This window comes from Mus musculus, chromosome 3 (genome assembly GCF_000001635.26).
Source record: "Mus musculus strain C57BL/6J chromosome 3, GRCm38.p6 C57BL/6J".
Taxonomy (NCBI): Eukaryota; Metazoa; Chordata; class Mammalia; order Rodentia; family Muridae; genus Mus; species Mus musculus.
The window spans coordinates 79,403,457-79,428,220 of NC_000069.6; the positions used below are offsets into that span (position 1 = coordinate 79,403,457).

The 24,764-nt window shown below is 43.2% G+C and overlaps 1 protein-coding gene across 5 annotated transcripts in view; it reads left to right on the plus strand.

The window, feature by feature from the left end:
- Gm17359 (predicted gene, 17359) overlaps nt 1-24,764 on the plus strand; it is a 127,500-nt gene that overhangs the window by 66,827 nt on the left and 35,909 nt on the right. For 3 of the 5 annotated variants that reach the window (XM_030252332.1, NM_001142953.2, NM_001370773.1), the window contains exons 2-3: nt 2,226-2,458; nt 15,905-15,963. In XM_030252332.1, coding sequence (XP_030108192.1) covers nt 15,929-15,963 — 35 coding nt within the window. In that variant the 5' untranslated portion in view covers nt 2,226-2,458; nt 15,905-15,928. Of the gene's footprint in view, nt 1-2,225; nt 2,459-10,583; nt 10,603-12,163; nt 12,282-15,904; nt 15,964-24,764 lie in introns of those variants that run through there. The other 2 variants (XM_011239979.2, XM_011239980.3) reach the window with 2 other exon arrangements.

Here is a 24,764-nt window from a genome sequence, read left to right on the forward strand (position 1 = left end):
GAGTGCTCTTACACTCAGCTACACCTGAAGCTCCACTTTTTAATTTTTATTTATTTTCTTTACCATAACTGAAACTCATGGCTATTTATTATTTCCCTAAATCTCTCAGCAGCTGTGGGATGGATGAAAGTGATCTCTATAAAACAAACAAACAACAAAAACAAACAAACAAAACCCCAACTCTTGATTCTATAACTAGAAGCATGTTTGCTTGCCTTGAGCTATCCAGATCACCAAGTCTGCTTTTGTGGACTGTCTGCAAGGTAAATGTTGCGGGCCCTGTTCCCATGTGCACTTGGCCTGGCGCAGCACACCTTCATAGTCCAGTACTGGGAGCAGCATTTAATAAAACATTTAGGAGAGACGGGTCTGCAATCCAGAAGGCGACTCCGTTCTTCAGTATTTGACCCTCTTCAGAGATGGCTAAATGCTTCCGGTGACAATTACAGAGAGGAGACCTCAGCAGCTGTCAGATGAAGATGGCGGGTCTATATTTTTACCAGTGAAATCCCAAAGCAGATAAGATTGAGGGTACACCGTGGTCACTGGGGAAATTAATTCCACCCCAGGTGAGTATGCGTGCCTCATGGGGAGTTAGGGCGATGATAAACTGAAGTCATCTGCCAAACTTGGTTCTGGAGAGTTCTCTTCAGACCTTGAAGGGCATGGGAACTCCTCCAGAGACACCTAAGCCCCGAAGTCCTAACGTTGGTTATTGTTTCTTGTTGCTGTGATGGGAGGCCTTGATAAAAACAACTTAAGGGGGGAGGGGTTTCTCTAAGTTACGTTTAAGAAGGGATGCCAGCCACCTTGGCAGGGGAAGCACGGCTGCCCAAGCTGGTTAAAGTGTGTCCTCCGCAGTCCAGACGGCAGATAGACAGCAAGCGGTCCTCCAGCGAGCCTCCATCTCCAGAAAGTCCCAGAGTCTTCCAAAACAGCCTCACTACCTGAGGACCAAGTGTTTAACACTGGAGCCCCTGGGTGGGGGCTCGGGGCGGTGGTGTGCGAGGTGTGTTACACACTCAACCCACAGTTACAGGGGCACCGGACCCAAAGCCTTAGCTTCCTCATCCTCTGCAAAGTCATGCTTTGGATGAGCAGAGCCACAGCCTTCAGCTGCAGTGTTAACTGTTGTTGCCCTAACAGAAATGAAGTTCTTTGTGTCTCCAAATCCATCCCTAATCTTTTTTTTTTTTTTTTTTTTCTTTTGAGACAGGGTTTCACTGTATAGCCCTGGCTGTCCTGGAACTCACTTTGTAGACCAGGCTGGCCTCGAACTCAGAAATCCACCTGCCTCTGCCTCCCAAGTGCTGGGATTATCTTACACTCATTATGGCTCTGGAGCTTTAAAGCTCCTTCCCAGGCATGGCAGCCCCCGTTCTTCTGCGACCTGTGGCATCCTTCCAGAAAGATGTCTCTTCCTTTGAGACTTTCACATCACCGGCTTCCAAGTGCAGACCTGAGTGGTCTTTACCTGGACCTGGGATTTTTTTTTTATTTGTGTTTCTCATTTCGCTGATTGGTTTTATTGTTTTGCATTTAAAATACTACTGTTAACTGCCCCTGCCCAGAGTCATCATGTCTGGTATAACTGTCCTATCAAGTTATGTTCTCAACTTTCCAATTGTTTCTAAAACATATTGCGGGGGGTGGGGGTGGGGGGGCTCGAACTCTGGTTTAAGGAGTCCTATCTAGAGCAAACACCCCAGTGTCTGAAGGCTAGCCCTTGCCAATGTGGCATGGGTGAGGGATTTTAGAATTGAAATGTGTCTAGAACTACTTACAACCAAAGCAGTTTAGTGGGGCCATCAAGAGCCCAGCTTAGAAGGCAGCTTGGCCAGTGTGGAGCGCTTCTTTGTTTTGATTCTGAACAAAGAACCAATCTTTATATATGCCTCCTTTTCCTCAATCTTAAACTGGCATGAGGGGTTACCGTCTGTCTTCTACAGCTGCTAATAGGGATTCATCGGATTAACCTGTAAAGAGCTTGTAATCAGTCACACCTAGGAACATGAACAACTGCCATATTGTTGATATCCCAGTTGAAATAAAGGCGTTTTAGAAAAGAATGTGAAGGGGTTCGATCCCCAGGACCTCATAAACTGGGCTGAGATACCTGAGACCACACACGTACCCACGAGTGTGCACAGAGAGGGGGGGAAGGGAGGTGTGGGGAGAGACATATGTAGAGGTTTTAAACATGCTTTTCTTTCTGTCTCCTTAAGGTCCAGACTACGTAAAAGACCACTTGCCTAAAGTTCACCAGCATACCGCCTATATAGGAGAAAAGCGTCCAGCATTAGAGAAAACTGGAGATCTCAGATATTTATGGAGGCCTGCTTCAAACAGAAGCCTGCCGGCAAAATATAAACACGAGTACACCTGTGGAATTGGTTGGGGGATACCACAGTACAGTTTCTTCAACAGATCAAGAGTGGAAAGTGGCTTTCATATCCAGGTACCGCTCTTAGCTTCATGCTCTCTGTCCGCTCCTTGTGTTCTGATTTGAATTCATTGTGAGTTTGCATCATAGACAGTGCCAGGTCCTCGGTCACACTGAGAAGAAGTGACATTTAAGGTTTTCAGGAAGGTAAGCGCTGGGGATTAACAAACTTACCGGCAACGTGCCCTTTTAGCCCTTTTAATAGACCAGAGGAGAGGTAGAAAGAAAGTATAGCTTTCTGGGCTGGAGAGATGGCTCAGCCGGTAAGAGCACACTGACGGCTCTGCCAGAGGTCCTGAGTTCAAATCCCAGCAACCACATGGTGGCTCACAACTATCGGTAATGAGATCTGATGCCTTCTTTGGGTGTGTCTGAAGTCAGCTACAGTGTACTCACATACATAAAATAAATAAATAAATAAATCTAAAAAAAAAAAAAAAAAAAGGAGAATGAAGCTCTGTGCTGGGGTAGGGAATGTACCAGTGTTATGTGAGTGCAGGGCATTGGCACATATACCCTGTGCCTGCACTGCTCTGTGAGTGCTGTGGGAAGAAGGGGGTGCTGAGTTTCATTCTGCAAAGCAGAAACAAAACAGAACAGTTATCAGATCTTGAATGTCACTGTGCTGAGCATGCAGTGTGAGTGAACAGGACTCGAACCCTTGTTTTGTGTGGACCACGACAGGTGCCCACACACTCTCGAAAACAGAAAGAAGTGGAAGTGATTTTAGAAGCAGTGTCTGAGAATTTAAATGTAGTTACAGACAGCTTTAGCATCTTCCATACGCCGATGTCATATTACACAATGGCAGGATTTCCAGATTTCCTCACATTGTTTTTTGAAATTTGTTGTGTGTGCATGTGTGGTGTGCATGTGAGGTGTGTGGGGGAGTGGTGGTGGTGGTGGTGGTGTGTGTGTGTGTGTGTATACATGTATGGTGTATATGTGTTATATGGGGACGATTGTGTGTGTGCATGTGTGGTATATGTGTGTTGTGTCAGTGTTTGTGCATGTGTGGTATTTGTATGATGTGTTGGTGTATATGCATGTGTGGTATATATGTATTGTGTGGAGGTTGTGTGTGTATGCATGTGTGGTGTGTGCACATGTATCATGTATGTGTGGGGTGTGCCTGTGTGATTTGTGTGTGTGTGTTTGTGTGTTCCACTAAACTGGTCTTGCTTAGCAGAAACTTTAAGCCATGAAGCTTTCTGTATAAATTCTGCCATCTTAACAGCAATTCCTGTCTCATAACAGTGTTAGATAGCTGCTGCTGCTTCTTCTTCTTCTTCTTCTTCTTCTTCTTCTTCTTCTTCTTCTTCTTCTTCTTCTTCTTCTTCTTCTTCTTCTTCTTCTCCTTTCTTCTCCTCCTCCTCCTCCTCCTCCCTCCTCCTCATCATCCTTCTCCTCCTTCTTCTTCTGCCTTCTCATATTTTGTCTTTATTTTTTATTTTTAAAAAAGGGCGAGGATACCAGTAGTTTATACAGTTCTCAAGCAAGTGAAACAAGCACTGTAGGGATCAACCAACCCAGCAATGGGAGACCAGGGAAGGCAGAAAGTGCATGCAAAACCTCGGGAGCTGTTACTAGGGTTTGTGAAAAGTTATAAAACGACAAAGACTGCCACCAATACCAAGACTATACAACATTCTTATCATGACACACCATATAAATAATTACCTCTCCCTCTCTCTTTATCTGCCCTCCCATTCTCTTTTGTTGAGACAAGGTCTATATGGCTCAGGTTGGTCTTGAACTTGTGATTCCCCTGCCTCAGCCTCCCAAATGGTTAGGACTACAGGCAGGGACAGAGAAGAGAGAGGAGGAAGGGGAGGAGACAAAGGAGGGGAGAGAAGAGAGAGGAGAGAGAAAGAATAGAAGTGTGTGGGAGAGAGAGATTAGAGGGTCAGGAAATAATAAGAGGAGAGTGGTAGCGTCAACTAAGGTCACCTTACAGAGGATAGAGGGTGCCACTTAGGTGGTGCCTTGTTTCCCTGCCACTTCTTGCATGTGTGTAGCCATTCCTTGCCCAACCTATTCCACATCAAAATGACCACTTTTCATTACTTACTGCAGACGCTCCTCAATGTATTGTATGCCATAACTCAGAACTGCGCTTTTAACAGAGACCCTTGCTGGGTGTTTATAGCTCCAGCAGCCGTGCTTGCTAATTTAAGTTTCACTCTGAGACCTGCAGCCAGGATGCCCAAGCACTTCCAAGGGACTTCCACAACGATGCCTGGAGGCTACTGCCTCCTACCTGGAACCAGCTCTCTTATTTGGGGCAATAGGAGGGTTCCATGGAGGGCTCTACAGATCATGTGATATATTATCTGGCTTGAGCAGGGAGATAATAATCTCCTTGCTGAGTAACACTGGAACACTTACTATACTGTAGAGGTCAGTGAAGACGCATCACAACAACTGTGTGTGTGTCTGTGTGTGTATATATATGTGTGTATGTGTGTGTATGTGTGTGTGTGTGTGTGTGTATGTGTGTGTGTGTGTGTGTTTGTATGTGTGGTATAGCTATTTCTACCTAGCCTCATGTATGTTACAGTTTCATAATGATACACATACACACACATACATATATATGCAATCAATCAGGAAAGCCCATTATTTTTCCTATTCTCTCAGATTTAAGAGCAGTGCATTCTTCTTGTTTAAGTGGATTTGGTCTCTGCCAAACTACGTATTTCATTTCTATAGGCATAAAATGGAGCCAATTGAAACAATGCCTGTGGCCTTCTGACTGCCTCTCCAGTGGTCTGCCTATCCACCCCTGGCCTCGCTTTAACCCAAACGTCAGTAAGGTCAGCTGGCTTCCTGATGCCCGTTCTCTGCTCCTGCACTCTGACCTCATGACAAATTGATTTAAGTCAGTTGCTTTCCCCACAGAAATGATGTCATATTGGACTTGGTCAGCCATTCTTCATTGGTATGATTCCCCAAGACAACATTAAATCAATTCATTGCAATAAGTATTACAACCATTGTGTTTTACAACATAGAAATCCACCTGTATACTCATGTGTGATATGGCTAATAGAAAAATTTCCAAGTTTGGGCAGTTCTGCCACAGTTTTAACCACCATGAATTCTACAGCATCTTCTAGGAGCTTCTTTGGACAGTTTAGTGACATTTGAGTGAATTTCTGATGATACTGAAGTTTCTCATGGCTGATGGATTGAGTTTATCCTAAATTGGCTGGTTTGTTGGACATTTTCCTCTCTAGTGAATAATTTAGGAAAGATAAATAAGAAAATGCCTACAATGGACGTGTTAGTGAGAACACACTGAGAGCCTCTCTATGACAGCTCAGACTCTGATATGGACAGGCGAGCTCTTTATGTGAAGCCAGGACTTCAGCCCAGGCATGTGAGTGAAGCACACAGTAGGAGAGTAAGATACAGACTGAAATGAAAGACTGGACTTCAGCTGCCTTCATGTGCACACCCCTGTGGCCAGTGTCCCACTGGGTCAGGTCTAGTCGCCTCTTTGGCTAAAGCCTGTGTCTTTTTCTCCATATTCTGCCAGCGTTCTCCCAACTTCACACTCAACACCATTACCCACCACACCTCATCTATAAGTTGTTCGTAAGTCCCAGCCAGAGAGTGGATGGAATAATAAATTGGTCAGGATTACTTCTGAAATTTTAATCTAAGAAGTATTTTATAGCTCTTCAAAACAAATCAAATATTATCAGTAGTATTATAGAAGCTAGAAACACACTCTCAGCAGATGACCCCATCTCTCGTTGTCTCTGTGCAGTAAGACATCAAACCCAACTACAAAAATGATCATAGTTAATAATAATAATAATAATAATAACAAATGTTGCCAGTGTGGAGCTATCAAATATGTAGAACATTAAAATTCAGAACTAAGGGGTATTCTTCTCACTGCAAAAATTTTCATTTATCTTTGGGTTTATTTAGAATAATGGTTAAAGCAGCCACCAGTCTTGAGTCTCCTTTGGTGGTACTGGAAGTTGAAACAAGGGCTTCCCGCATTGTAAGCAAGTGCACTACCTCTGCCAGAGACTTTTTAAAATCATAAAAAGAGTCCCTCCTTTCAACCAAGTTATAGAAGACAAATAAAAAACGTTTTTCCTAAAATAGCTATGCATGGGCTAAGCAGTTGAATACGCACTGCTATTGCAGTTCCCAACACCCACAGAACACAGCTAATGACTGTCTGTAACCCAGCCCCAGGGCGTCTGACCCGCCAGTTTCCATGGACACCTGCACTCTCTCTGTCTCTCTCTGTCTCGCTCTCTCTCTCTCTCTCTCTCCCCACTCCCCCCCCTCTCTCTCTCTCTCTCTCACACACACACACACACACACACACTTATAAGCAAGAAAAAATCTATAAATCTTAAAACAGCGATGTCTTTGAAGTACTTTGTTCTGAGATGGACATGTTTAGTGTTTAGTTCTCAACTTGACTTCGTTCAATTATTTGCATCTGATAGTTTGTGGTTTAACATAAAAACGATTGCATTAACACCATTCAGTCCTAAGTGCCGGCTACAGTAACACTCTTTCATGGTATCCTAGGAAGTCTTAGTGAGCATGCCACACACTGACTGCCTGTGAGGGAGGCGAACCCTCCTCCTTCCTTGAAAATAATATAGTCACCCTGTTTGCCCCCTTCAACCCTCATGTTTTGTTTTGTGTGTTTTTACAAAGTTTGCATTTATGGGATTCCTCAAATAAATTGAAGAAACTAATTTTTATATAAAGTCGTGCATGAATCTGAACCTCCAGAAAAAAAAAAACAAAAAACAAAAACAAAACTATATGGCTGGTCCTCTGTAGCTGGTGCCCACATCCTGTCCATCCTGTGTTTGGGGCGGGTTTGTGAAGAAAAACAGCTTGGGGTCAGCCAGGCACAGAGAGTCACGTGATCTCCCTCACATCCAGAGTCCCTGGGAGTTGATCTCATAGAAGATGACAAGTGTAGTTACCAGAGGCCTGGGGAGAGCGGATGGGAGTGAGTTGATCAGTGAGTTAGGTAGCAGTGAGTTAGATAGCTGTTTCAAATCTCCCAGAGACGGATTCTGGAAGAGTTTCCCACACAGAAAGGAGCTACGTTTGAAGAACTAGGTCTGTCTAAAATGACTTATCTCTTTTATGCAGTGTGTGCATGTATTAAAGCATCATTGTGATTTTTCAGTATCAGCTAAAACAAAATTTTAAAATATAACTGATAGTTTAAAATGCAGTTCATTTGGAAATGAGGTGTCATAGCAGCCAGTGGCCTGTCTCTCAGATAAGCCTGGCAGCACTCTTCACTCACTGATAGACTTTGCAGGTAGTTGTTGGTGACTTGGAAAATAAATACATCCTTGTTTTCTATCATTTGTCTTATTATGATGTGAATATATTGGAAGATAAAAAGCAAAGGAAAAGAGCCCCCTGTATTATATGAAGCTAGTAAGGAAATTTTATCCCTTAGTTATAAGGCCAGCTTAAAGTACTATGCAGTGCCTGACATAACATCTTGAGTATATTTCTAATGTAAGTAATGGCTTTCCCACTAATGATTAAATTTAAGTCAGAAATTAAGCACATCTCATAGACTTTCAACTAATATTACTGGATAATGACAAGAAGCTCAGAAAGGATTGATTGATGGATTGGTGGACTTAGTAAAACTGGTCTGACTCCACAGATAAGTTCTAAAAGTTTATTGTTGGAGAATTCTGCAATTTGTACATGATCTAATACCACAAGTCCAGATGGATAAAAGACCAAGACATCTGTTTTCTAAATCTGGCCTTGAGTCTCTCTTCTTAAGGTCACTGGAGGAAATCCTTAAAGCATTATAAATTTGCCATGATCGTTTCCTCTGTTAATCACACACAATCCTTGCAGAGTACCTCAGCTATGCTGACAAAAATGCATAGAATGTGGAGCAGATGACACCAGGCATGTGGCACTCTCTCTGCGTTCCCACTATTGAAGCTCACAAGCCAAGGAGCCTCAGCCAAGCATGTTAGAAAGAATTCAAGAATTCATTAAGTTTAGGGAGCCTTATGCATGTGGTCCCAGCTCTGTTTGGGTGTGCTGGTGTGCACACACAAACACACACACACACACACACACACACACACACACACACACACAGTACTGCAAATGAATGCTTCAGGACCTCCCTCAAGTAGGGAAGGATGTAGGGTGGGTGAAGGGGTGCTTTGCTTTGCCGTAATGTTGAGGAAGAGCCAAAGTTAAGTTCTAGCTACTGTGCAGAATGCCTCTAACCAGTAAGCCCCTTGACCTAGGACAGATTCTTTCTGAAATGCAGAAGGCTTTTGTTTTTGTTTTCATTCCCCTACACAAGTCTGTGACCTGATTGCACCTGGTGTGCTTGACCACAGATAGGTGAGAAGTACCCAGGCAGGAAGTACGGCAGAATATATGCTTGCCTTGATTAGACTGATGGGAAATATGGAGGCCTTATGGCTGTGCCCTTCCAAGTGTTGCACAATGTACCTTATCACCTTTTCCTGGGAATCCTGAAATGGTCCTGGTCCATTTTCTTGGCCAGTACTTAAGCTTGCTTCAAATTTGGCTCAAAAATTGTAGAAGTAGTCTTCCTCTTGTCAATCTTAGGTCTAACAATTGTTGAAGTTTAGAAAGTGGTTCTTGCCAGACACTGTGGTCCCGAGCCCCTGCTGGGCTTTCAGTAGCTTATTTGGCTTTGACTTTCTGACTTTCTACAGACACTATCAGTACCACTCACTTCTCCATCCTGGTGCTTAGCATGACGTAGATGCTGATTGAGAAATGATAAAACAAAAAAATGAAATGGCCTTTGTTCTTGTGCACAGCCTTTGTTATTCACACGGGGGAAAAAAGCATGCATTAGACTAGTAATCATTCTATTCAAGTTCAATGTAATCGCTCAAAAACTATTTACGTTTCCCCACCACCACCACCACCACCTTAACTTAACAAGTACTTTTCACAGCGAGGGAAATTTTACCATTAGAAGTAGAGCTAATGGGCTGGTGAGATGGCTCAGTGGGTTAGAGCACCCGACTGCTCTTCCGAAGGTACAGAGTTCAAATCCCAGCAACCACATGGTGGCTCACAACCATCCTTAATGAGATCTGACCCCCTCTTCTGGAGTGTCTGAAGACAGCTACAATGTACTTACATATAATAAATAAATAAATAAATCTTTAAAAAAAAAAAAAAGAAGTAGAGCTAATTGGACAACTAAATGGGGAAACTCACCTTGTAACTTCAGAATCAACAGCAGTAACAAGCACATTAGACAAATCCAAGAGTAGATACAGTTGCAAAGGAAGCACTTGGTTAGACCAGGTTAGACCGCAGTGATTGCACATGGAGATTTGGGAAGCTCCCAGTAACTTCCAAAGTGGAATCTCCTTAGTTTCAGGCTCTGGTGGGAATCACCAGAGGGCTAGGCTACAGGGTTGATGTCAGAAAGTCAGTTGCCCACTTAACTACTCAGAACCACTCTGGCAAAGATGGATCTGGTCTTTCTCTGAAAGGAAGTCAGTGTATTTTGAAGGACAGAATGCATTAGGAGGCCATTTGTCTCCCTGGAAGAGCATAAGGAAGAAATGACAGAAACATACAACTTTTGAGTCAAATTTATGTTTGTGGCTTTAATGTGTGACTAGGCACGGTAGTACATGCCTAAGATGACATCATTTGGAAGACAGAGACAGGGGTTTCAGAAAGTTCAAAGCAAGCCTAGATTACACAAGACTTTGTTTTCAAAATAAACAAAAACTGAATGTGGCTTACAATAAATACAGGTGGGGCCACCTGAGGTCATAGAGATGTCTGGGCCCCTGCTGCTGCCAAAGGCCATGACCAGGTCCATGGTCCTACTACAGCTGAGGTCTGAGTTAATGTCCATGGCCCATGCTACCATTAAAGGCCCTGTGGATGTCTGTGGTCTGTACTGCAGCCTGAAGCCATGTTGATGACCCTGGGCTATGCTGATCTAAAGTGGCCTGCACTGCCATTTGATAGTGATGTCTGGACCTGTGCTGACACCAAGGGCCTGGGCTGGGTCTGTGGTCCCATTGCTGCTGGGAGCCATGTTGGAGGTCTGCACCGTCACCAGAAACCATCTGGAGGCCTGTGCTCCATGTTCCTGATGTCTGTGAAGAGTAAGGAGGCTGATTTTGCTGTGATATGGACGACTGCAGACGCACAGTTGAGAGGGAGGGACATGGAAAGATTCTGTGACAATCCTACTTCTATCCCAATGACTCCCTCTCTCAAAAGTGACAGCCTAGACAGGAAGCCACAGAACAGTGCTCTGAAGTGTCCCAGGGATGCTGGTGTGGCTCTCCACAGTGGATGGAATCTGGTGTTGGGGAGAGGGGGAGGCATGGAAGGTGCTCAGCTGTATTTAAGGGTAGACCACGGACCATGCTCCAGTGCGTATATGGATAACACAAATTAGACCTTTTTCTAGTTCTTATTTTTATTCTTACTTTTTTGGGGGGAATAGATTACAAGGGGATGGGGTAGATAAGGAAGGACAGGGAAATGAGTATGATTGACTGTTACGTTAAATTAGAGAGAGAGAGAGGGAGAGAGAGAGAGGCAGAGTTGGCATATGCCTTTAATCCCAGCACTCAGGAGGCAGAGGCAGATGGATCTCTGAGCTCAGGGCTAGCCTTGTGTACAGAGTGAATTCCAGGACAGCCAGGGCTGTACAGAGAAACCCTGTCTTGAAAAACAAAGAAAGAAACAGACAAAAGAATGCAGGTAGTATGAAAAGGGAATGGGGAATAATTAGGAAGAAGGATTAAATTGGATGGTGAAGAGGAAGGAGCACAAGGTAGACGTTCCCTCTATCTGTGGGGAACGATTACTCACAGTAAAGACCTTTGAAACCGTCATGGAAACCTAAAGGATTCCTAAACTGTGCAGGCTGGCCCTCAACTCAGAGATTCCCCTGCCTCTGCCTCCTGAGTACTGGGATATGTATATGTATATATATATATATATATATACACACACACACACACACACACACATATATGTATCTCCATAATAGGAGAAGGCAAACAATACCCCACCTAGACACCAAAAAACTATTAAATATAAACCCCAGACCAGGAATGGTTTACCTCTTTGGGGATTGTTTATTAGGAGGGGTCCCCTCAACCTTAAAGCATTCTAGGCTACTGCTCTTGCTTCTGGTTACCCTCTGGAACTTGACAGTAAGACCCCATGGCTGAAGAGAACACACAGTTGAGTCCTAGAACACGGAGAAATCAAGCTGGTACTGACCTGGAAGCTGCACCCCTACTGCCTGGCTTTCCCAGCGCTGGAAGGTGCTATGGGTGCTCCCGGAACAGAAAGAGACCCATTGGAAACCCTGTGAGCTCTAACGACAGCCAACCTGGCAAGATACACTGCTGGCACAGTAAAGGCCTCACTGTGTGAGAGTAAACAATCACTGTTTACAATGAGATTTCAGGAGCACTATGTAAGATGAAACTCATGTGTGCCACTGTGACTGAAACCAAGATGCTGTGTCTTGACAGGTCGTAGGCTCTAGGGGAGAATCTACTATATTATCCTGCTAAGTGGATACAGTTGGGGGACTTTTATCTTCCTCCTTTTCTGTATCATGTGTTTACTAATATTTTTATAACACCTTGATTTTTACCATTTCTAAAATGGAGATTATATTGGTTTTCTATTGCTCCACAGCAAATAACCAGAAATTCAGCAATGTGATGGAGTACTATGTATCTGCTCACAGATCTATAGGTCTGATGTCTGAGGGTTTCATGACTGACTTGCTGCTCAGGTCTCCCCAAGCTGACAGGTATCACTATCATGTCTTTCAAGTTCATATGGTTGTGGCTGACTCTATTTCCTTGTGGTAATAGAGATATGTGTTAGCCAGGAGCCATTCTCAGCTGAAGAAGGCCCAAACTCCTAACCACACAACTCATTTAACCTTCCATGTTATATCAGGTCTCATGCCCCTTAACTTTACAGCCTCTTTGTCAAAAAGTTTAGGGTCTTCAAGAGGTCTGGTTAAGTTAGGCCCACTGAGTCTCTCTCTCTCTCTCTCTCTCTCTCTCTCTCTCTCTCTCTCTCTCTCTCTCTCTCTCTCTCTCTCTCATGTGTGTGTGTGTGGTACTTGGAGAGTAAACTTACAGCTCAAACATGATGTTAGGCAAGTATTCATTAACACAGCTCCATTCCAGTCTGTTTTCAACTTTTTGTCTGGGGCCAAGGTCTCACTAAGTTGTTTATACTAGCCTAGGCACTCTGCAGCCTAGGCAGAAGTAGAAATTATGATTCTCCTGCCTCAGCCCCCTAAGTAACTGGCATTACAAGCCTACCACACTAGGCAAATCTTTTTAAAATTCAAAGGATTTTTAGAGTCTTGATTATACTTTAAAAAGAAATCCCTCACCAGCAATCCCCTGAATCACTTGATTGAATATCTGGGGGAAAAAAGTATGTTTACTAGAAAATGAGAATTCTGGGGACTATTGGACCTCTGCCTACCACAGGATTAATGGCCAACCCTCAGAGCACTGTTCTCTGGATCGAGAGGTAGGTGTGCCTCATGCTGGCATAGTATTTCTTGTAGCAGGGCTTAACAAATGGCATCTAGTGGCATTAATGTTTCTCTCTACCTGTATTTCAAAACTATATAGTGTTATAAGCACAGTAAAAACTACAATAGAATGTGCACACTACTTGAATAAAGACAGAAAGTAGCTATTGTGGCTCCATAGTTAACAGACTCACAAAACCCAGTGATCACTGCTTATTTAAAGTTGATTTATTTGTCCAAATTATTTAAAACTATGCAGTCAAACAACAACGACAAAAACATTCACGTCAGATCTCAAGCTTATCTGTAACAGGGCATAGAACGAAATGTGAATCAATCTCTCTCTCTCTCTCTCTCTCTCTCTCTCTCTCTCTCTCTCTCTCTCTCTCTCTCCCTCGATAAAAATGCATCACAGAATCCAAGCCTTAAACACTGACATTTTCCAGAAACAATTGTTTTGTTTCAACCCTTGCTCTGAATATAAAATGAATACTTCAGATGCCCCACTCCTGCAAAGACCTTTCTGCCTTTCTTGATTCAATAATTCCACTCTAAAATAGGCAACATTATGCAGTTTAGTGGCCCAGTCACAACAATGCGGGTGCTTGCCACTGGCTGTGGGAAGAAAGACACCGAAGGGGTTAACTGGAATATTTTGCAAATTGAGGCAAGAAGGGAACAAATCCATTAGCATAACAAAAGGTAGCCTGAGGGGCTTTTTCCACTGTGCTGTTTGGTACTAAGAGCCCAGTGTTAGCAAGGAAGGAGGCTGGAGAAGAAAACCTTAGTGTGTACACATTCTTGAAATACATTGCATTGTGTCTGCTTTACTGATGAAAAAGCCCATAGTTACAGAAATGGATAACATGGTCCTTTCCAGTAAGGAAAGCTAAATCAGATACCCTCTCAACAGCATTGGGGAACATCAGAACAAAGCCAGGATCCCTCTAAACAATCCCAAAGATCACCTGAGAACGGCAGTAGTGCTCTAGAGGTGGGCTGTGGGAAAAGGGGAGGCCCTAAGCAATGGCTGTCCAATAGAGCTAGCCCCAGATGGATGCAATTAATTTAATCCAATTTTAGCAGATTTTATTCATTCAGAAAATGTGTCTGGCTCACAGTTGCGAGATGTAATTAGCAGGCATTTCATTTTTAGTAATACCTAGACTTATTTAAACATGGCTTCATAGTAAATGTCTAATTTGAACCTATAATTATATTTGGTAATTGAAAATGTTAGAGGATATGTAAAAGTTTCTCTCACTGACTTCCTTAAAATATTATTTCTTGGTGGACTGTATAAACATTTTAGATTCTTGCTTATTTACTTGTAGTTCTGGGATGAAATGCAGGCCCTTGTGCCTATTAGGCAAGTGCTCTACCTCTGAGTTACATCCCCAGCTGAACTAATCTATCGATCAATATTTTCCTTATGAATAATGGACCAATATACATGTGATTGTGAATCCATTAGGTTTAACACCTCAGTGAGTATCGCTGCTCAAATAAATCATGGTATATTTTGTTAATTAAAATACAAAAAGGTAGGCTTTATTTCAGATAATATAGCAGTTCAACATTAACACATGGAGGTCTAAGAGACGTGGAAAAAAGATATTTTTTAGTATTTCCTAAGGAGATTTATGTTTTTGTTATTAAACATAGAGTAGCAAAAAAAAAATCAAAGAAGTTCATCCAAGTCTGAATATATTTGTCCAAAGACGATGATAAAATTATTTATGAATTAGTAGGTAAATCCAGTTTTCAGGGACTTAATTTTATGCTAGGAATAACCTATGCCATGACCTTTCCACCGTTTTCAGAGCACTACTTAGACATTTTCTGTTGACTGATGGATGAATCTATGACCCATCCTTTGTACACGCGTTTTCTGTGTGAGAGGCCAGGCTGCCATTTTGGGTTACGTGAGCAAACAGGTAGCTTACAGAAACAGCGCGTACAACAATTACGGAGGCAGCCTGCAAAGTCACTCTAAGTCAAAGCCTGGGCAAGAGCAGGAGGAGAGGGAGAACGTCTGGGGTTGCCGGTTGCTGCTGAAGCTTCACCGTCGTTATTGCTATTTGTGAGTTCTTACGAATCTGGCACTTCCTATCAAATGCACTCCAAAGCAGACGTGAAATGCTTTTTGTTATTTCATGTTGTAGTTTTTCAATTGTAGTACGGCAAACTGAGAAATGATTGTAAACCCAAGCCTTTGGAATATGAACATAACCGTCTTGCTTGCCAGCCTATTTAAAAAGATGGGGAGGAAGAAGCCTGCACGTCAGGATCACTCAGTGGGGAATAATCTGTCACTCGAGCGCACACAGCACCGTAGCACTGTGTGGGATTCTGTGCCTTGTTTTGTTTTGTTTTTTAAATGCGAAACTGATATTTAGCTACCAAAATAGTTCCTCAACTATCAGAGTTTTTCACATCTGCTACGGGCATCTAACGCCACCTCTTTCCTACTGTGCGGTCACATTTGCTGACTCTGTATAGCCCTCGACTGTCCCCCTAAACGATGGCTGAAAGTCCACAGCGCTGCCTCCTTCCAGAGTCAGAAAGACATGGGCTACCCAGGGACTCCAGGCTATACCACACAATCCCTGAGCCCCTTCCCCTGCCCTCTCCGTTCACCCAGAGGAAGTGGAGCTCATAGCGACCGACCGCTTCCTCTTAGTTCAGGAAGCAACATCTACCAGTTTAGGAAGCAACCATGTCCTCTGATTTTCTTTCATCTGAATTTAGCATTCCTACTTCGTTTGCAATCCCGACTCCCTTTCGGAGGAGGAATATAGACGCTTAGTCTTTAAACCCATGGATCCCTATTTTCTAAGGAACGGCACTAACCTTTAGCTGTGCTCCTTTTACAGCATGGCGAACTAAGTCTCCGCGCGATGGACAAAATAACCCACCGCTATCAAAACCCATGGTAAGTACACGCAAAGGTATTCCACGTTAGTTAGTGAGTTTCCTTCCTGAGTTAGGGACAGCATCTTTTCCAGTTCTGAAAAGCACGCTATCATTTTAATTCTTATTGCTTCATATAGCTTTGGTTGGGAGGTAGAAATCACAAAATTTTACTTCTCGTGAACACAATAAATTTTAACCTTCTGCCAGTCTAATTACGGAAAAAGACAGAGCAAGAGAACATGGTAAAGACAGAGCTAGACTAGAGCAGGGAGACTGGAGCAGCAGCTGGTAAGGGTAGACGCTGTTGAGCAGAGTAGTTTCAGCTTTGTAAGTAAGCTTGCTGTGGAGAAACAATATATATATATATTTAGTTAAAAAGAACTCATTTCATGCTGTTGGCCTAGAAACACCAATAATAGGTAGTCTTGGTTAATAAACATAATCTTAACAAAGTCACATAATGGCTTGAATTCATGTTGTCTTAAGGTAGCAGCTAACAAAATTTAAACATGTGTAGCTCTAGGTGTGTTAAATTACCAGGAAGAGAAAATACTGGGCTTTTGTGTAGCTGAAAAACAACGAAGATACCTAGAGGGGGGAAATCAGACAAGACTAAAGGCAGAATAGTGTCGGAGGTGGGGGTGGGGCAGGGGGGCGCTGCTTTTCTCAGTTTGCATTCTTGAAAGATGGTTATTAGTGTATACAAAAATGTTGGTTTTGGTCTCTTCTACTAACATAAAATAGATCACATAGGCCCTTGGGAGCTGAAAAGATGCCTCAGTAGTTACAAAGACTTCCTGCTCTTGTAGAGGACCTGGGTTTGGTTCCCAGTACCTGCATTGTGACTTAGAACAATCTGTAACTCCAGTTCCAGAAGACAGGATGACCTCTTCTGAACTACATGGGCACGGAGCACACACATGGCATACATGCAGGCAAAACACTCACATATATAAAATAGAATCAAGCAAATAGTTTTAAAAGTTTGTCAGGTACTGTCCAGAAGATCTCCCTGGACAACATCTGTGACTTGTTAGTGACAGCCACTGCTCCTGTGAACAGCCACATAGAAAGGGTTACAGTGCGTTGCATGAAAGCATTGCTTACGTCTACTGTAAGTACTCTGTCAGCTCTTTCGCAGCAAGGAAAAGCACCAGAGAGAGGCTATTGGAAGTTAAGGACACCTTTAACAACTGTTGGTGGTAAAAGCCTGAAGGTGCTACTCTGTAAATATGAATACCTTTTTGGAAAGTATCTGAGAATCCCTGAAGCTGTGAACACCTGCCCTAGAGAGAAAAGGTTACGTTTTATTTCTAGGGACCATTCTATGCACTGTCCCAAGTCACAAGGATGCAAAATGGCTATGAAAACATCCTCCTACTTACGGGACTGTGAATTAAGTTCGGAATCTGCGCATACCATACGTGTAAGAAGGAAAATACCCAAATCAGCTTGCCTGTGTGCACACTGAGTAATTCTCTGTTTCTGTGACACACTCCTGAGGGATAATCATCTTACCGAAAGAAAGGACTCACTCTGGCTCTGAGTTTTGAAGGTTCTGGTAGGACATGATCAGTTAGCTTTGCTGCCTTTAGGCCACGCTGTACATCACAGTACAAATCTCGTAGTAGAGCAAAGCCATTTACCCCATGAGAGATACGAGAAAGAACTAGGATCCCAAGTTTCAGTTGGGCATATTCCCGATGACCAGACCTCTCACAAGGTTCTAAGTATTATTTCTTCTTTTCTCTTCCTCCTCCTCCCCACCTCTTCTTCCCTCTCTTCCTCTCCCTCCTTTCCCTCCCTTTTAGGGATCCCAGAGACCAAGTTCAGGGGCTTAACCATGACCACACATTATACCACTGAGTGATATATACTCCCAAGCCCTTAGAAGCTCTTCCACCCCACATACTGAGACCAAACCTTTAATGTATGGGTCTTAGGGACCCATTCATTTCAAACCATTACAAATTAATAAGTAGGACCATAACCAGAATATTACCAGTTAGAAAAGGTGAAATTTCATTAAATGTTGGTAGTTTCTAGATTCTTCTATGGCCTCTCGTGGTGGTTCTAACAAGTCAGACATGGGTGCCTTGGAGGATGCTCATGTCTTGTGACTCTAAACTTGTACTGTTTAGAAACCTTTCTGCCTCATTCTTGAGTTGTCAAGATAGTTTGGCTAGGGCTCTAAACTCCAGTGGTGCAGAAATGTCCAACCCCCATGGTTTTGGCTGGATTGAGGGCCTGTCTTTTCTGGGCTAGGTAGTATTCAGTCTCCCAACCAGTTTCTATGCTCTGTTCTTCTCAGACAGCAGCAGTGCTTCCCCAGTTGAAAGTCTGACTGGTTCACAATAACAAGCAAGCCAGGCTTGATGTGCACAATTATATACAGCTATAAAACAACTATATGGCTTTCTTAAAAAATATGCAACATTCGTGCCTTTTTGGTATATGTGTATATGTGTAGTACTGGGAAACTAACATACTTTTTAGTTTTCTTAAAACACTTTTTTAACCCTACATTTTATTTTATGTATATGGGTGTTTTGCATATTTATCTGAACACCATGGGTAGCCTGTCATGTCCCTGATGAGTCTGGAAACCTGCATCTGATACAGGAGTAACTGAAAATTATGTTACCTAGGTGCTGGGAATTGACCCTGGGTCTCTTGAAGAGAAGCCAGTGCTCATAACCACTGAGCCATCTCCCCCATCCCAGGCCATACTAGTTTAAGGCCAGACTGGGATATCTAGCAAGTACTAAGTCAACAAAGACTGTCTAGCAAGACACTGTTTTTTAAGGATACCAAGTAGGTTAGGGAGGGGGAGAAAACGTTAGCATCCTGGGGCCAGACATGCTGAAATAGATCATCTAAGAAGTAGAGGCGGGATCAGGAGGTCAAGTTCACTCTTGGCTACTTAGTTTGAGGCCAGTTTGGGCTATAGGACAGACTCTCTCAAAAAGCATTATATGCCACCCTGCTTCATCCAGTTTGTGATATAACAGTTCATGACAAAACACATCTACGAGGACCTTTGGACAAGGACTGATATTGCTTTGGATAAAGCTCATGTTGGTTAATCTAAGCATGCTTTTCAATACACTTATCTGGTTACAACTTATCTCCTCTCATTCATAAGCCTATGTACAATTGTGAATTTAATCTGTTACCGAGGTGGTATTGAAAAAGCGACTATGAGTTCATCCTGACACCAGGAGCTACTTGAGCCAGACAGACGAAGCACATCAAACTAGGATCTATGCCTGGGTCACAGAAAGGCCTGAGAGAGTGGGGAGACAAGGGGGTTAGACTTATTGGAAACTTGTGGACCTGCTTGGAGTGTATGGATTTTAGTCTAAGAACAAAGAGAGCTCACTGGGAGGGTTTAAGTCAGAAGGAACGCGACCCATATCCCTTTGCTAACTACGGTCACTCTTAGAAAGTTGGAATGCTGTGTGGATAATGGATGGTAGGTGGCAGGAACAGTTGTGACAAGATCAGCTAAGAGACATCTCATTTCTATAGAGCTATCGTGGGTCTTCAGACGAAATAAGTAAGGCATGGTGTACAGGTTTTTTATTCTCTGGTTTCATTGATAGTCAGATGTAAGCTTTCTAGGCGTGGATGGACAGGGAGCACCATCATGCTGTGTGAAATTAGCTCTTTATTTTTTCTTCTAAATTAAAGAGTGTCTAGATATAGAGAGCTGAGGCTGAGTTGAGCTTTTAGAGGAAATAGACCATACAGATAAATGAAGAGAGGAGACAATGTCTCCAAAATGACAGCTAAGTGCATACATGTCATAATTCCATAGAGCAACGTTAATGTTACCAGAAGGTTGCTGGTGAAGAAATTGAATCATGAAGCTAAATCTTTCAGTCTAAGTTGACTGTTTCCATTGATCTAGGCTGAGATCTGGGCTTGGGTGTTTTAAATAGATCTCCCTCCCTGCCTATGATAACCAGCCAGAACTAAGAATCACAAGATGAGATGGGGAGAGAAGGGATGGAGCCTTGTGAGCAGGGCTTCCTCACACAAGGGGCCAGATGAAGTGGAAGATGTGAAGCAGGCAAGAGAGCCTTACATCGGGTCCCTTGAGATGACAGGGTGACAGCAGGGAGAGAAGAATCTAAAAGGACTCTTCCGCCTTCAACAGCAGTTAACAGAAAGCAAGGGAGACAGCGGCAGACAAACATCTGGAGTTGTCAGTGGCCTTGGAAAGAGTGTGGTAGCAGGATGATGGGAGTTAGTGTTCCCAGCACTGAATAATGTTTGCCCATTGGCACAATGGAGGCAAGAGTCCACTCTTTTTCTGAGATGAGAACACTGCAGGATTCCATCCATCCGTAGGCATATTTTTAAGATGTTAGCTTACTTGAAGTCAGACTCTCATATAAATAATGTAGTATTCACACGTACTGCCTCTTTTTCTTGAGAACGGAAAGCTGTATTAAATCAATGGTGTGTCATGCTGTACAATTATTGAGTCTTACAGAACAGAACAACGAAGATGTGTTTCAGCAAATATGAAATGGTGACCCGATGTGTGCCAGGTGCTTGGAATTTAAGAGTTGTCACCTGCCTTTTTACTCTCTAGTTTCTCTTGCCAGTCAGATGTAAGCATTTTGGGTGTGGATGGACAGTGAGTGCAGTCATGCCGCGTGAAGTTAGCTCTTTACTTTTTCTTCTAAATTAAAGTAAGCATATGCCTGCTTTAAATAGCCCAGATTTTCCTAGCTAGGCCACTGGATGGTCCACTCATCTTCATACAGTCTCCTCTGCTTACAGCTAGGTATTTCCAGCATATACACACAGCACTTCTAACGCCAACAAGAATAAACGGCACAAGACACGAAACACAGGAAGAGTTTATGTCCCAATTAGAGAAGTCATCAGAGACTGTACTGGGAAATAATGAATTGGCAGGGTTCTGTGTTTTAAGAGGCAAGCAAATCTTGAAGCAGTACAGATCCCACCCTGTATGCGTTTAACATATAAGGGAAGGCTAACTAGGCATACCATCTTTCTCTTGTTTTCCTATGAGAACAAACTTTTAACAATACACTCTCAAATAAGAGATTTGGATCCGTCAGCTTCCTATTAGTGTGACAAAATACCCAAGAAAATCAACTTAAAAGGAGGAGCTTTGCTTTGCCTTATAGTTTCAAAGGTTTCAGCCCATGTTTGCGTGAGCCTGTTGCTTGGATGATGACCCAGTACATGGCGGTGAGTGGGTGAGAGAAGAGGAGAGGACAGATGAGCACTGCTACCTTATGGCACCTGGACAGCTGAGAGAGAGACAGGAGTTGCTGTGGGCCTAAAGATTCCAGCAAGCCTTCAGAACATGGACCTTTGAGAGACATTTAAACAATTCACAAGCATGAAGACGTGAGTCTGATCTCTAGAACCCACATTTTAAAAAAGCAAAACAAAACCAGCCAGGTATGTTGGCATATGCTTGTAATCCAGGAGCGCTGAAGGAAAGACAGGCAGATCACTGAGGCTCCCTGACCAGCTCGCGCGCACGCTCTCTCTCTCTCTCTCTCTCTCTAGCTCTCTCTCTCTCTCTAGCTCTCTGTCTCTGTCTCTCTGTCTCTGTCTCTCTGTCTCTCTCTCTCTAGCTCTCTGTCTCTGTCTCTCTAGCTCTCTGTCTCTCTGTCTCTGTCTCTTTCTAGCTCTCTGTCTCTGTCTCTCTAGCTCTCTGTCTCTCTGTCTCTGTCTCTCTCTAGCTCTCTGTCTCTGTCTCTGTAGCTCTCTGTCTCTCTGTCTCTGTCTCTCTCTAGCTCTCTGTCTCTGTCTCTCTAGCTCTCTGTCTCTCTGTCTCTGTCTCTCTCTAGCTCTCTGTCTCTGTCTCTGTCTCTCTAGCTCTCTGTCTCTGTCTCTCTGTCTCTGTCTCTCTGTCTCTCTCTCTCTAGCTCTCTGTCTCTGTCTCTGTCTCTCTCTCTCTAGCTCTCTGTCTCTGTCTCTGTCTCTCTGTCTCTCTGTCTCTCTCTCTCTAGCTCTCTGTCTCTCTGTCTCTGTCTCTCTCTCTAGCTCTCTGTCTCTGTCTGTCTGTCTGTCTGTCTCTCTCTCTCTCTCTCACACACACACACACTGAGATTCAGACTGCAGTGAGGTTCTTATGTGAAAACTTAAACTTGCTGTAGAAAATTCCTTGTTTCTTGAGGGAAGAATTCCTGTAGCTCTCTGGAATACGCTCACTTATTTTGGTGACTGGCATTACTGTGTGCTGTTAGCTGGGTGTGAGTCATCTAAAAAGCAGTGGGTTCTCTAAAGCTCCATGAATTTAGAGCCAAGTTTGGGGAAGGACAGTGTTCCCATAGTTCTTTCTGTACTGAGTCCAAAACAATCTTTTCAGGATGTGGTTTGTTTGTTTGTTTGTTTGTTTTTCAAATCAAAAGAAAAGAGTACTGGTTAATCAATGAAATTTACTTTCTCCGTAATGTGATCTTCATTATCTGAGCAATCAACAGCAAACATGAAATGTTCATATACAAGTCCAATCTTCAGAGTTAAAAAGCAGCCAGCTGGTCATCTCAAGTAACCCCACTGAATCAATGATTCTAATTCCCATCCCATGTCATGGTCCCCATATCTGTAGTGAGAATCAATTGGTCAACTCACTGATCAATCAAACTTGTATCCATCCCGGTCACCCAGTCTGAAGCTGCTCCACACAGGACACTGGGCCCCAGATACTATCACCACCGTCTGACATTGTCTCGGTGGGTCTTCTTCTTCAACCCTGCTGTAGTCGTCTCTGTATGTACTTCTTAGTAAAGCAACTTTGACCTACCTACAATGGCCTTCTACCTATCTCTGAAAACACCTCCCATATATCTTCAAGTTAGTCCCATGATGAGGAATTCACCTGAACTTTCACTAGTGAGCATATTCTATGCACCAGGTATTAAGAAACCAAAGTGGAGTCCAGGCATGGTCCCTGCCATTATAGTAACAGGAAATAAAAACAGAAAACAATCATGACAGCTTAATCCAGTAGGAGAAGGCCACCTGGGAAGCAATGTCTGAACGCAGTGGGGAGTGCCTCCAGGTCTCTGGAAGCCCCAGTTGTGCTTCAAAAGGCAACTTCAACATCCTCTATCCTTTGTAAATCCCATAGCAATCCTTCGGTTCTCCCTCTTTAACTCCACTGTTAAAGATGGACTCTGCTTTGCTGCGTGTTCACCCTCCCTGAGAGACTATGAGACACAGAAGTATTCTGATTTTCCGATAGTTCCCTTACATTTAATCCCGAGGTGTACACTGCCTAGTGGCTGTGACACTTGAGACAGGTTATTTAAGTGCAGCCTCACTTTCCCAGTCTTTAAAGTGATGGTGACAGGATCTCCTATGCAGGGTTATGGTATAGACAGCATTGTTAAACATACAGCCCAAAGGACACTAGGATACATCAAGGACTCAATGGGTGATGTAACCATGAATTTGTCACCCAAAACACTTTTGAAGGGGTAAGAGGAAACCAACGAATGGGTCCCCAGGACAATGGATAAACTGAAACTACATTAGCAAACCAGGAACTCAATTTATAAGACCTTCTCAGTTAATGAAATGCTTTGAGGGCTAGAGAGATGGCTCAGTGGTTAAGAGCACTGACTGCTCTTCCAGAGGTCCTGAGTTCAAATCCTAGCAACCACATGGAGGCTTACAACCATTCATAATGAAATCTGACGTTCTCTTCTGGAGTGTCTGAAGACAGCTACAATGTACTTACATATAATAAAATAAATCTTTTTTTAAAAAAGATTTTAAAAAATGATTTGAAATAAGAAATCCAATGCATCATTGTGGTATAGTGGCCCCCGAAGCTCCCCAAACAATCCAGGCTATGGCCATTGCTCTCCTTGGTTCACCAGTATTAAGTAGACCGCTAAAGACACAATACATTTTCATTGCAAGACACAGAGAAATCAAGCTGAAACTGACCTCAGAGCTTCCTACCTCCTGGCTAGCTTTTGTGATGTTAGAAAGTATCATTCAGGCCCTAAGAGAGCAAAGCCATCAGTGCACAGAGAGGTGAGTACTGTATCCTATCACAATGACCTGCCAGGGAAGGTGCGCCACAGTGCCGTGAAGGTTACAGGGGCAACCACCTACTTTCTCATTGGCTCTGAGGCCTAGTCCACAGGAAGGAATTCATACCTGGTAAAACCTGGCTAAAAGACCAAAGCTCTGGAGGAGATAGGCCTTGGGGTGGGCTAAACCAATTTCTGTTGCTAAATGGACATGGTGCCCAACTGCCTTCTAAATATGACTACTCCCAGATTAACGCTACTGTCAACCTTGGCCAGATAACTCCTTTCTGTAGTGGGCCACAGTTAACGCAGCAACTCACAGCTGGCCAGATGGCTGGGACTAAGTGAGTGTTAAATGTTCTCAGCCCTGCAGAGAGCACCTGTATCAACTCTTCCTCCAAGGCTCAGGGAATTTCAATAAAGAGGGAGCAGAAAGAATTTAAGAGTAGGAAGATGGGGAGAGGTTCTGTGAAATGCTATCTTCTGGACATACCATAGCTGTTGAACCCTTGTAGTTGCTACAATTATGGTCACCCACGCAAGAGCCAGCCAACAAGATAAGTCAACAGTTTATCAGGAGGACATAAAAATGGATCGGCGGATGTCGGAAGGAGATCCGTTGAGGTCTTAAGGAAGTCAGAAGGGAAAAATGAGGATAATGGGATGAAAATACATTGTGTGCATGTATGGAATTGTTTAAAGAATATATGAAAAGTATTTTAAAATCCTTATTGATGAAAACTATCAATATAAAGATTAGCTATAACATAAAAAAAAA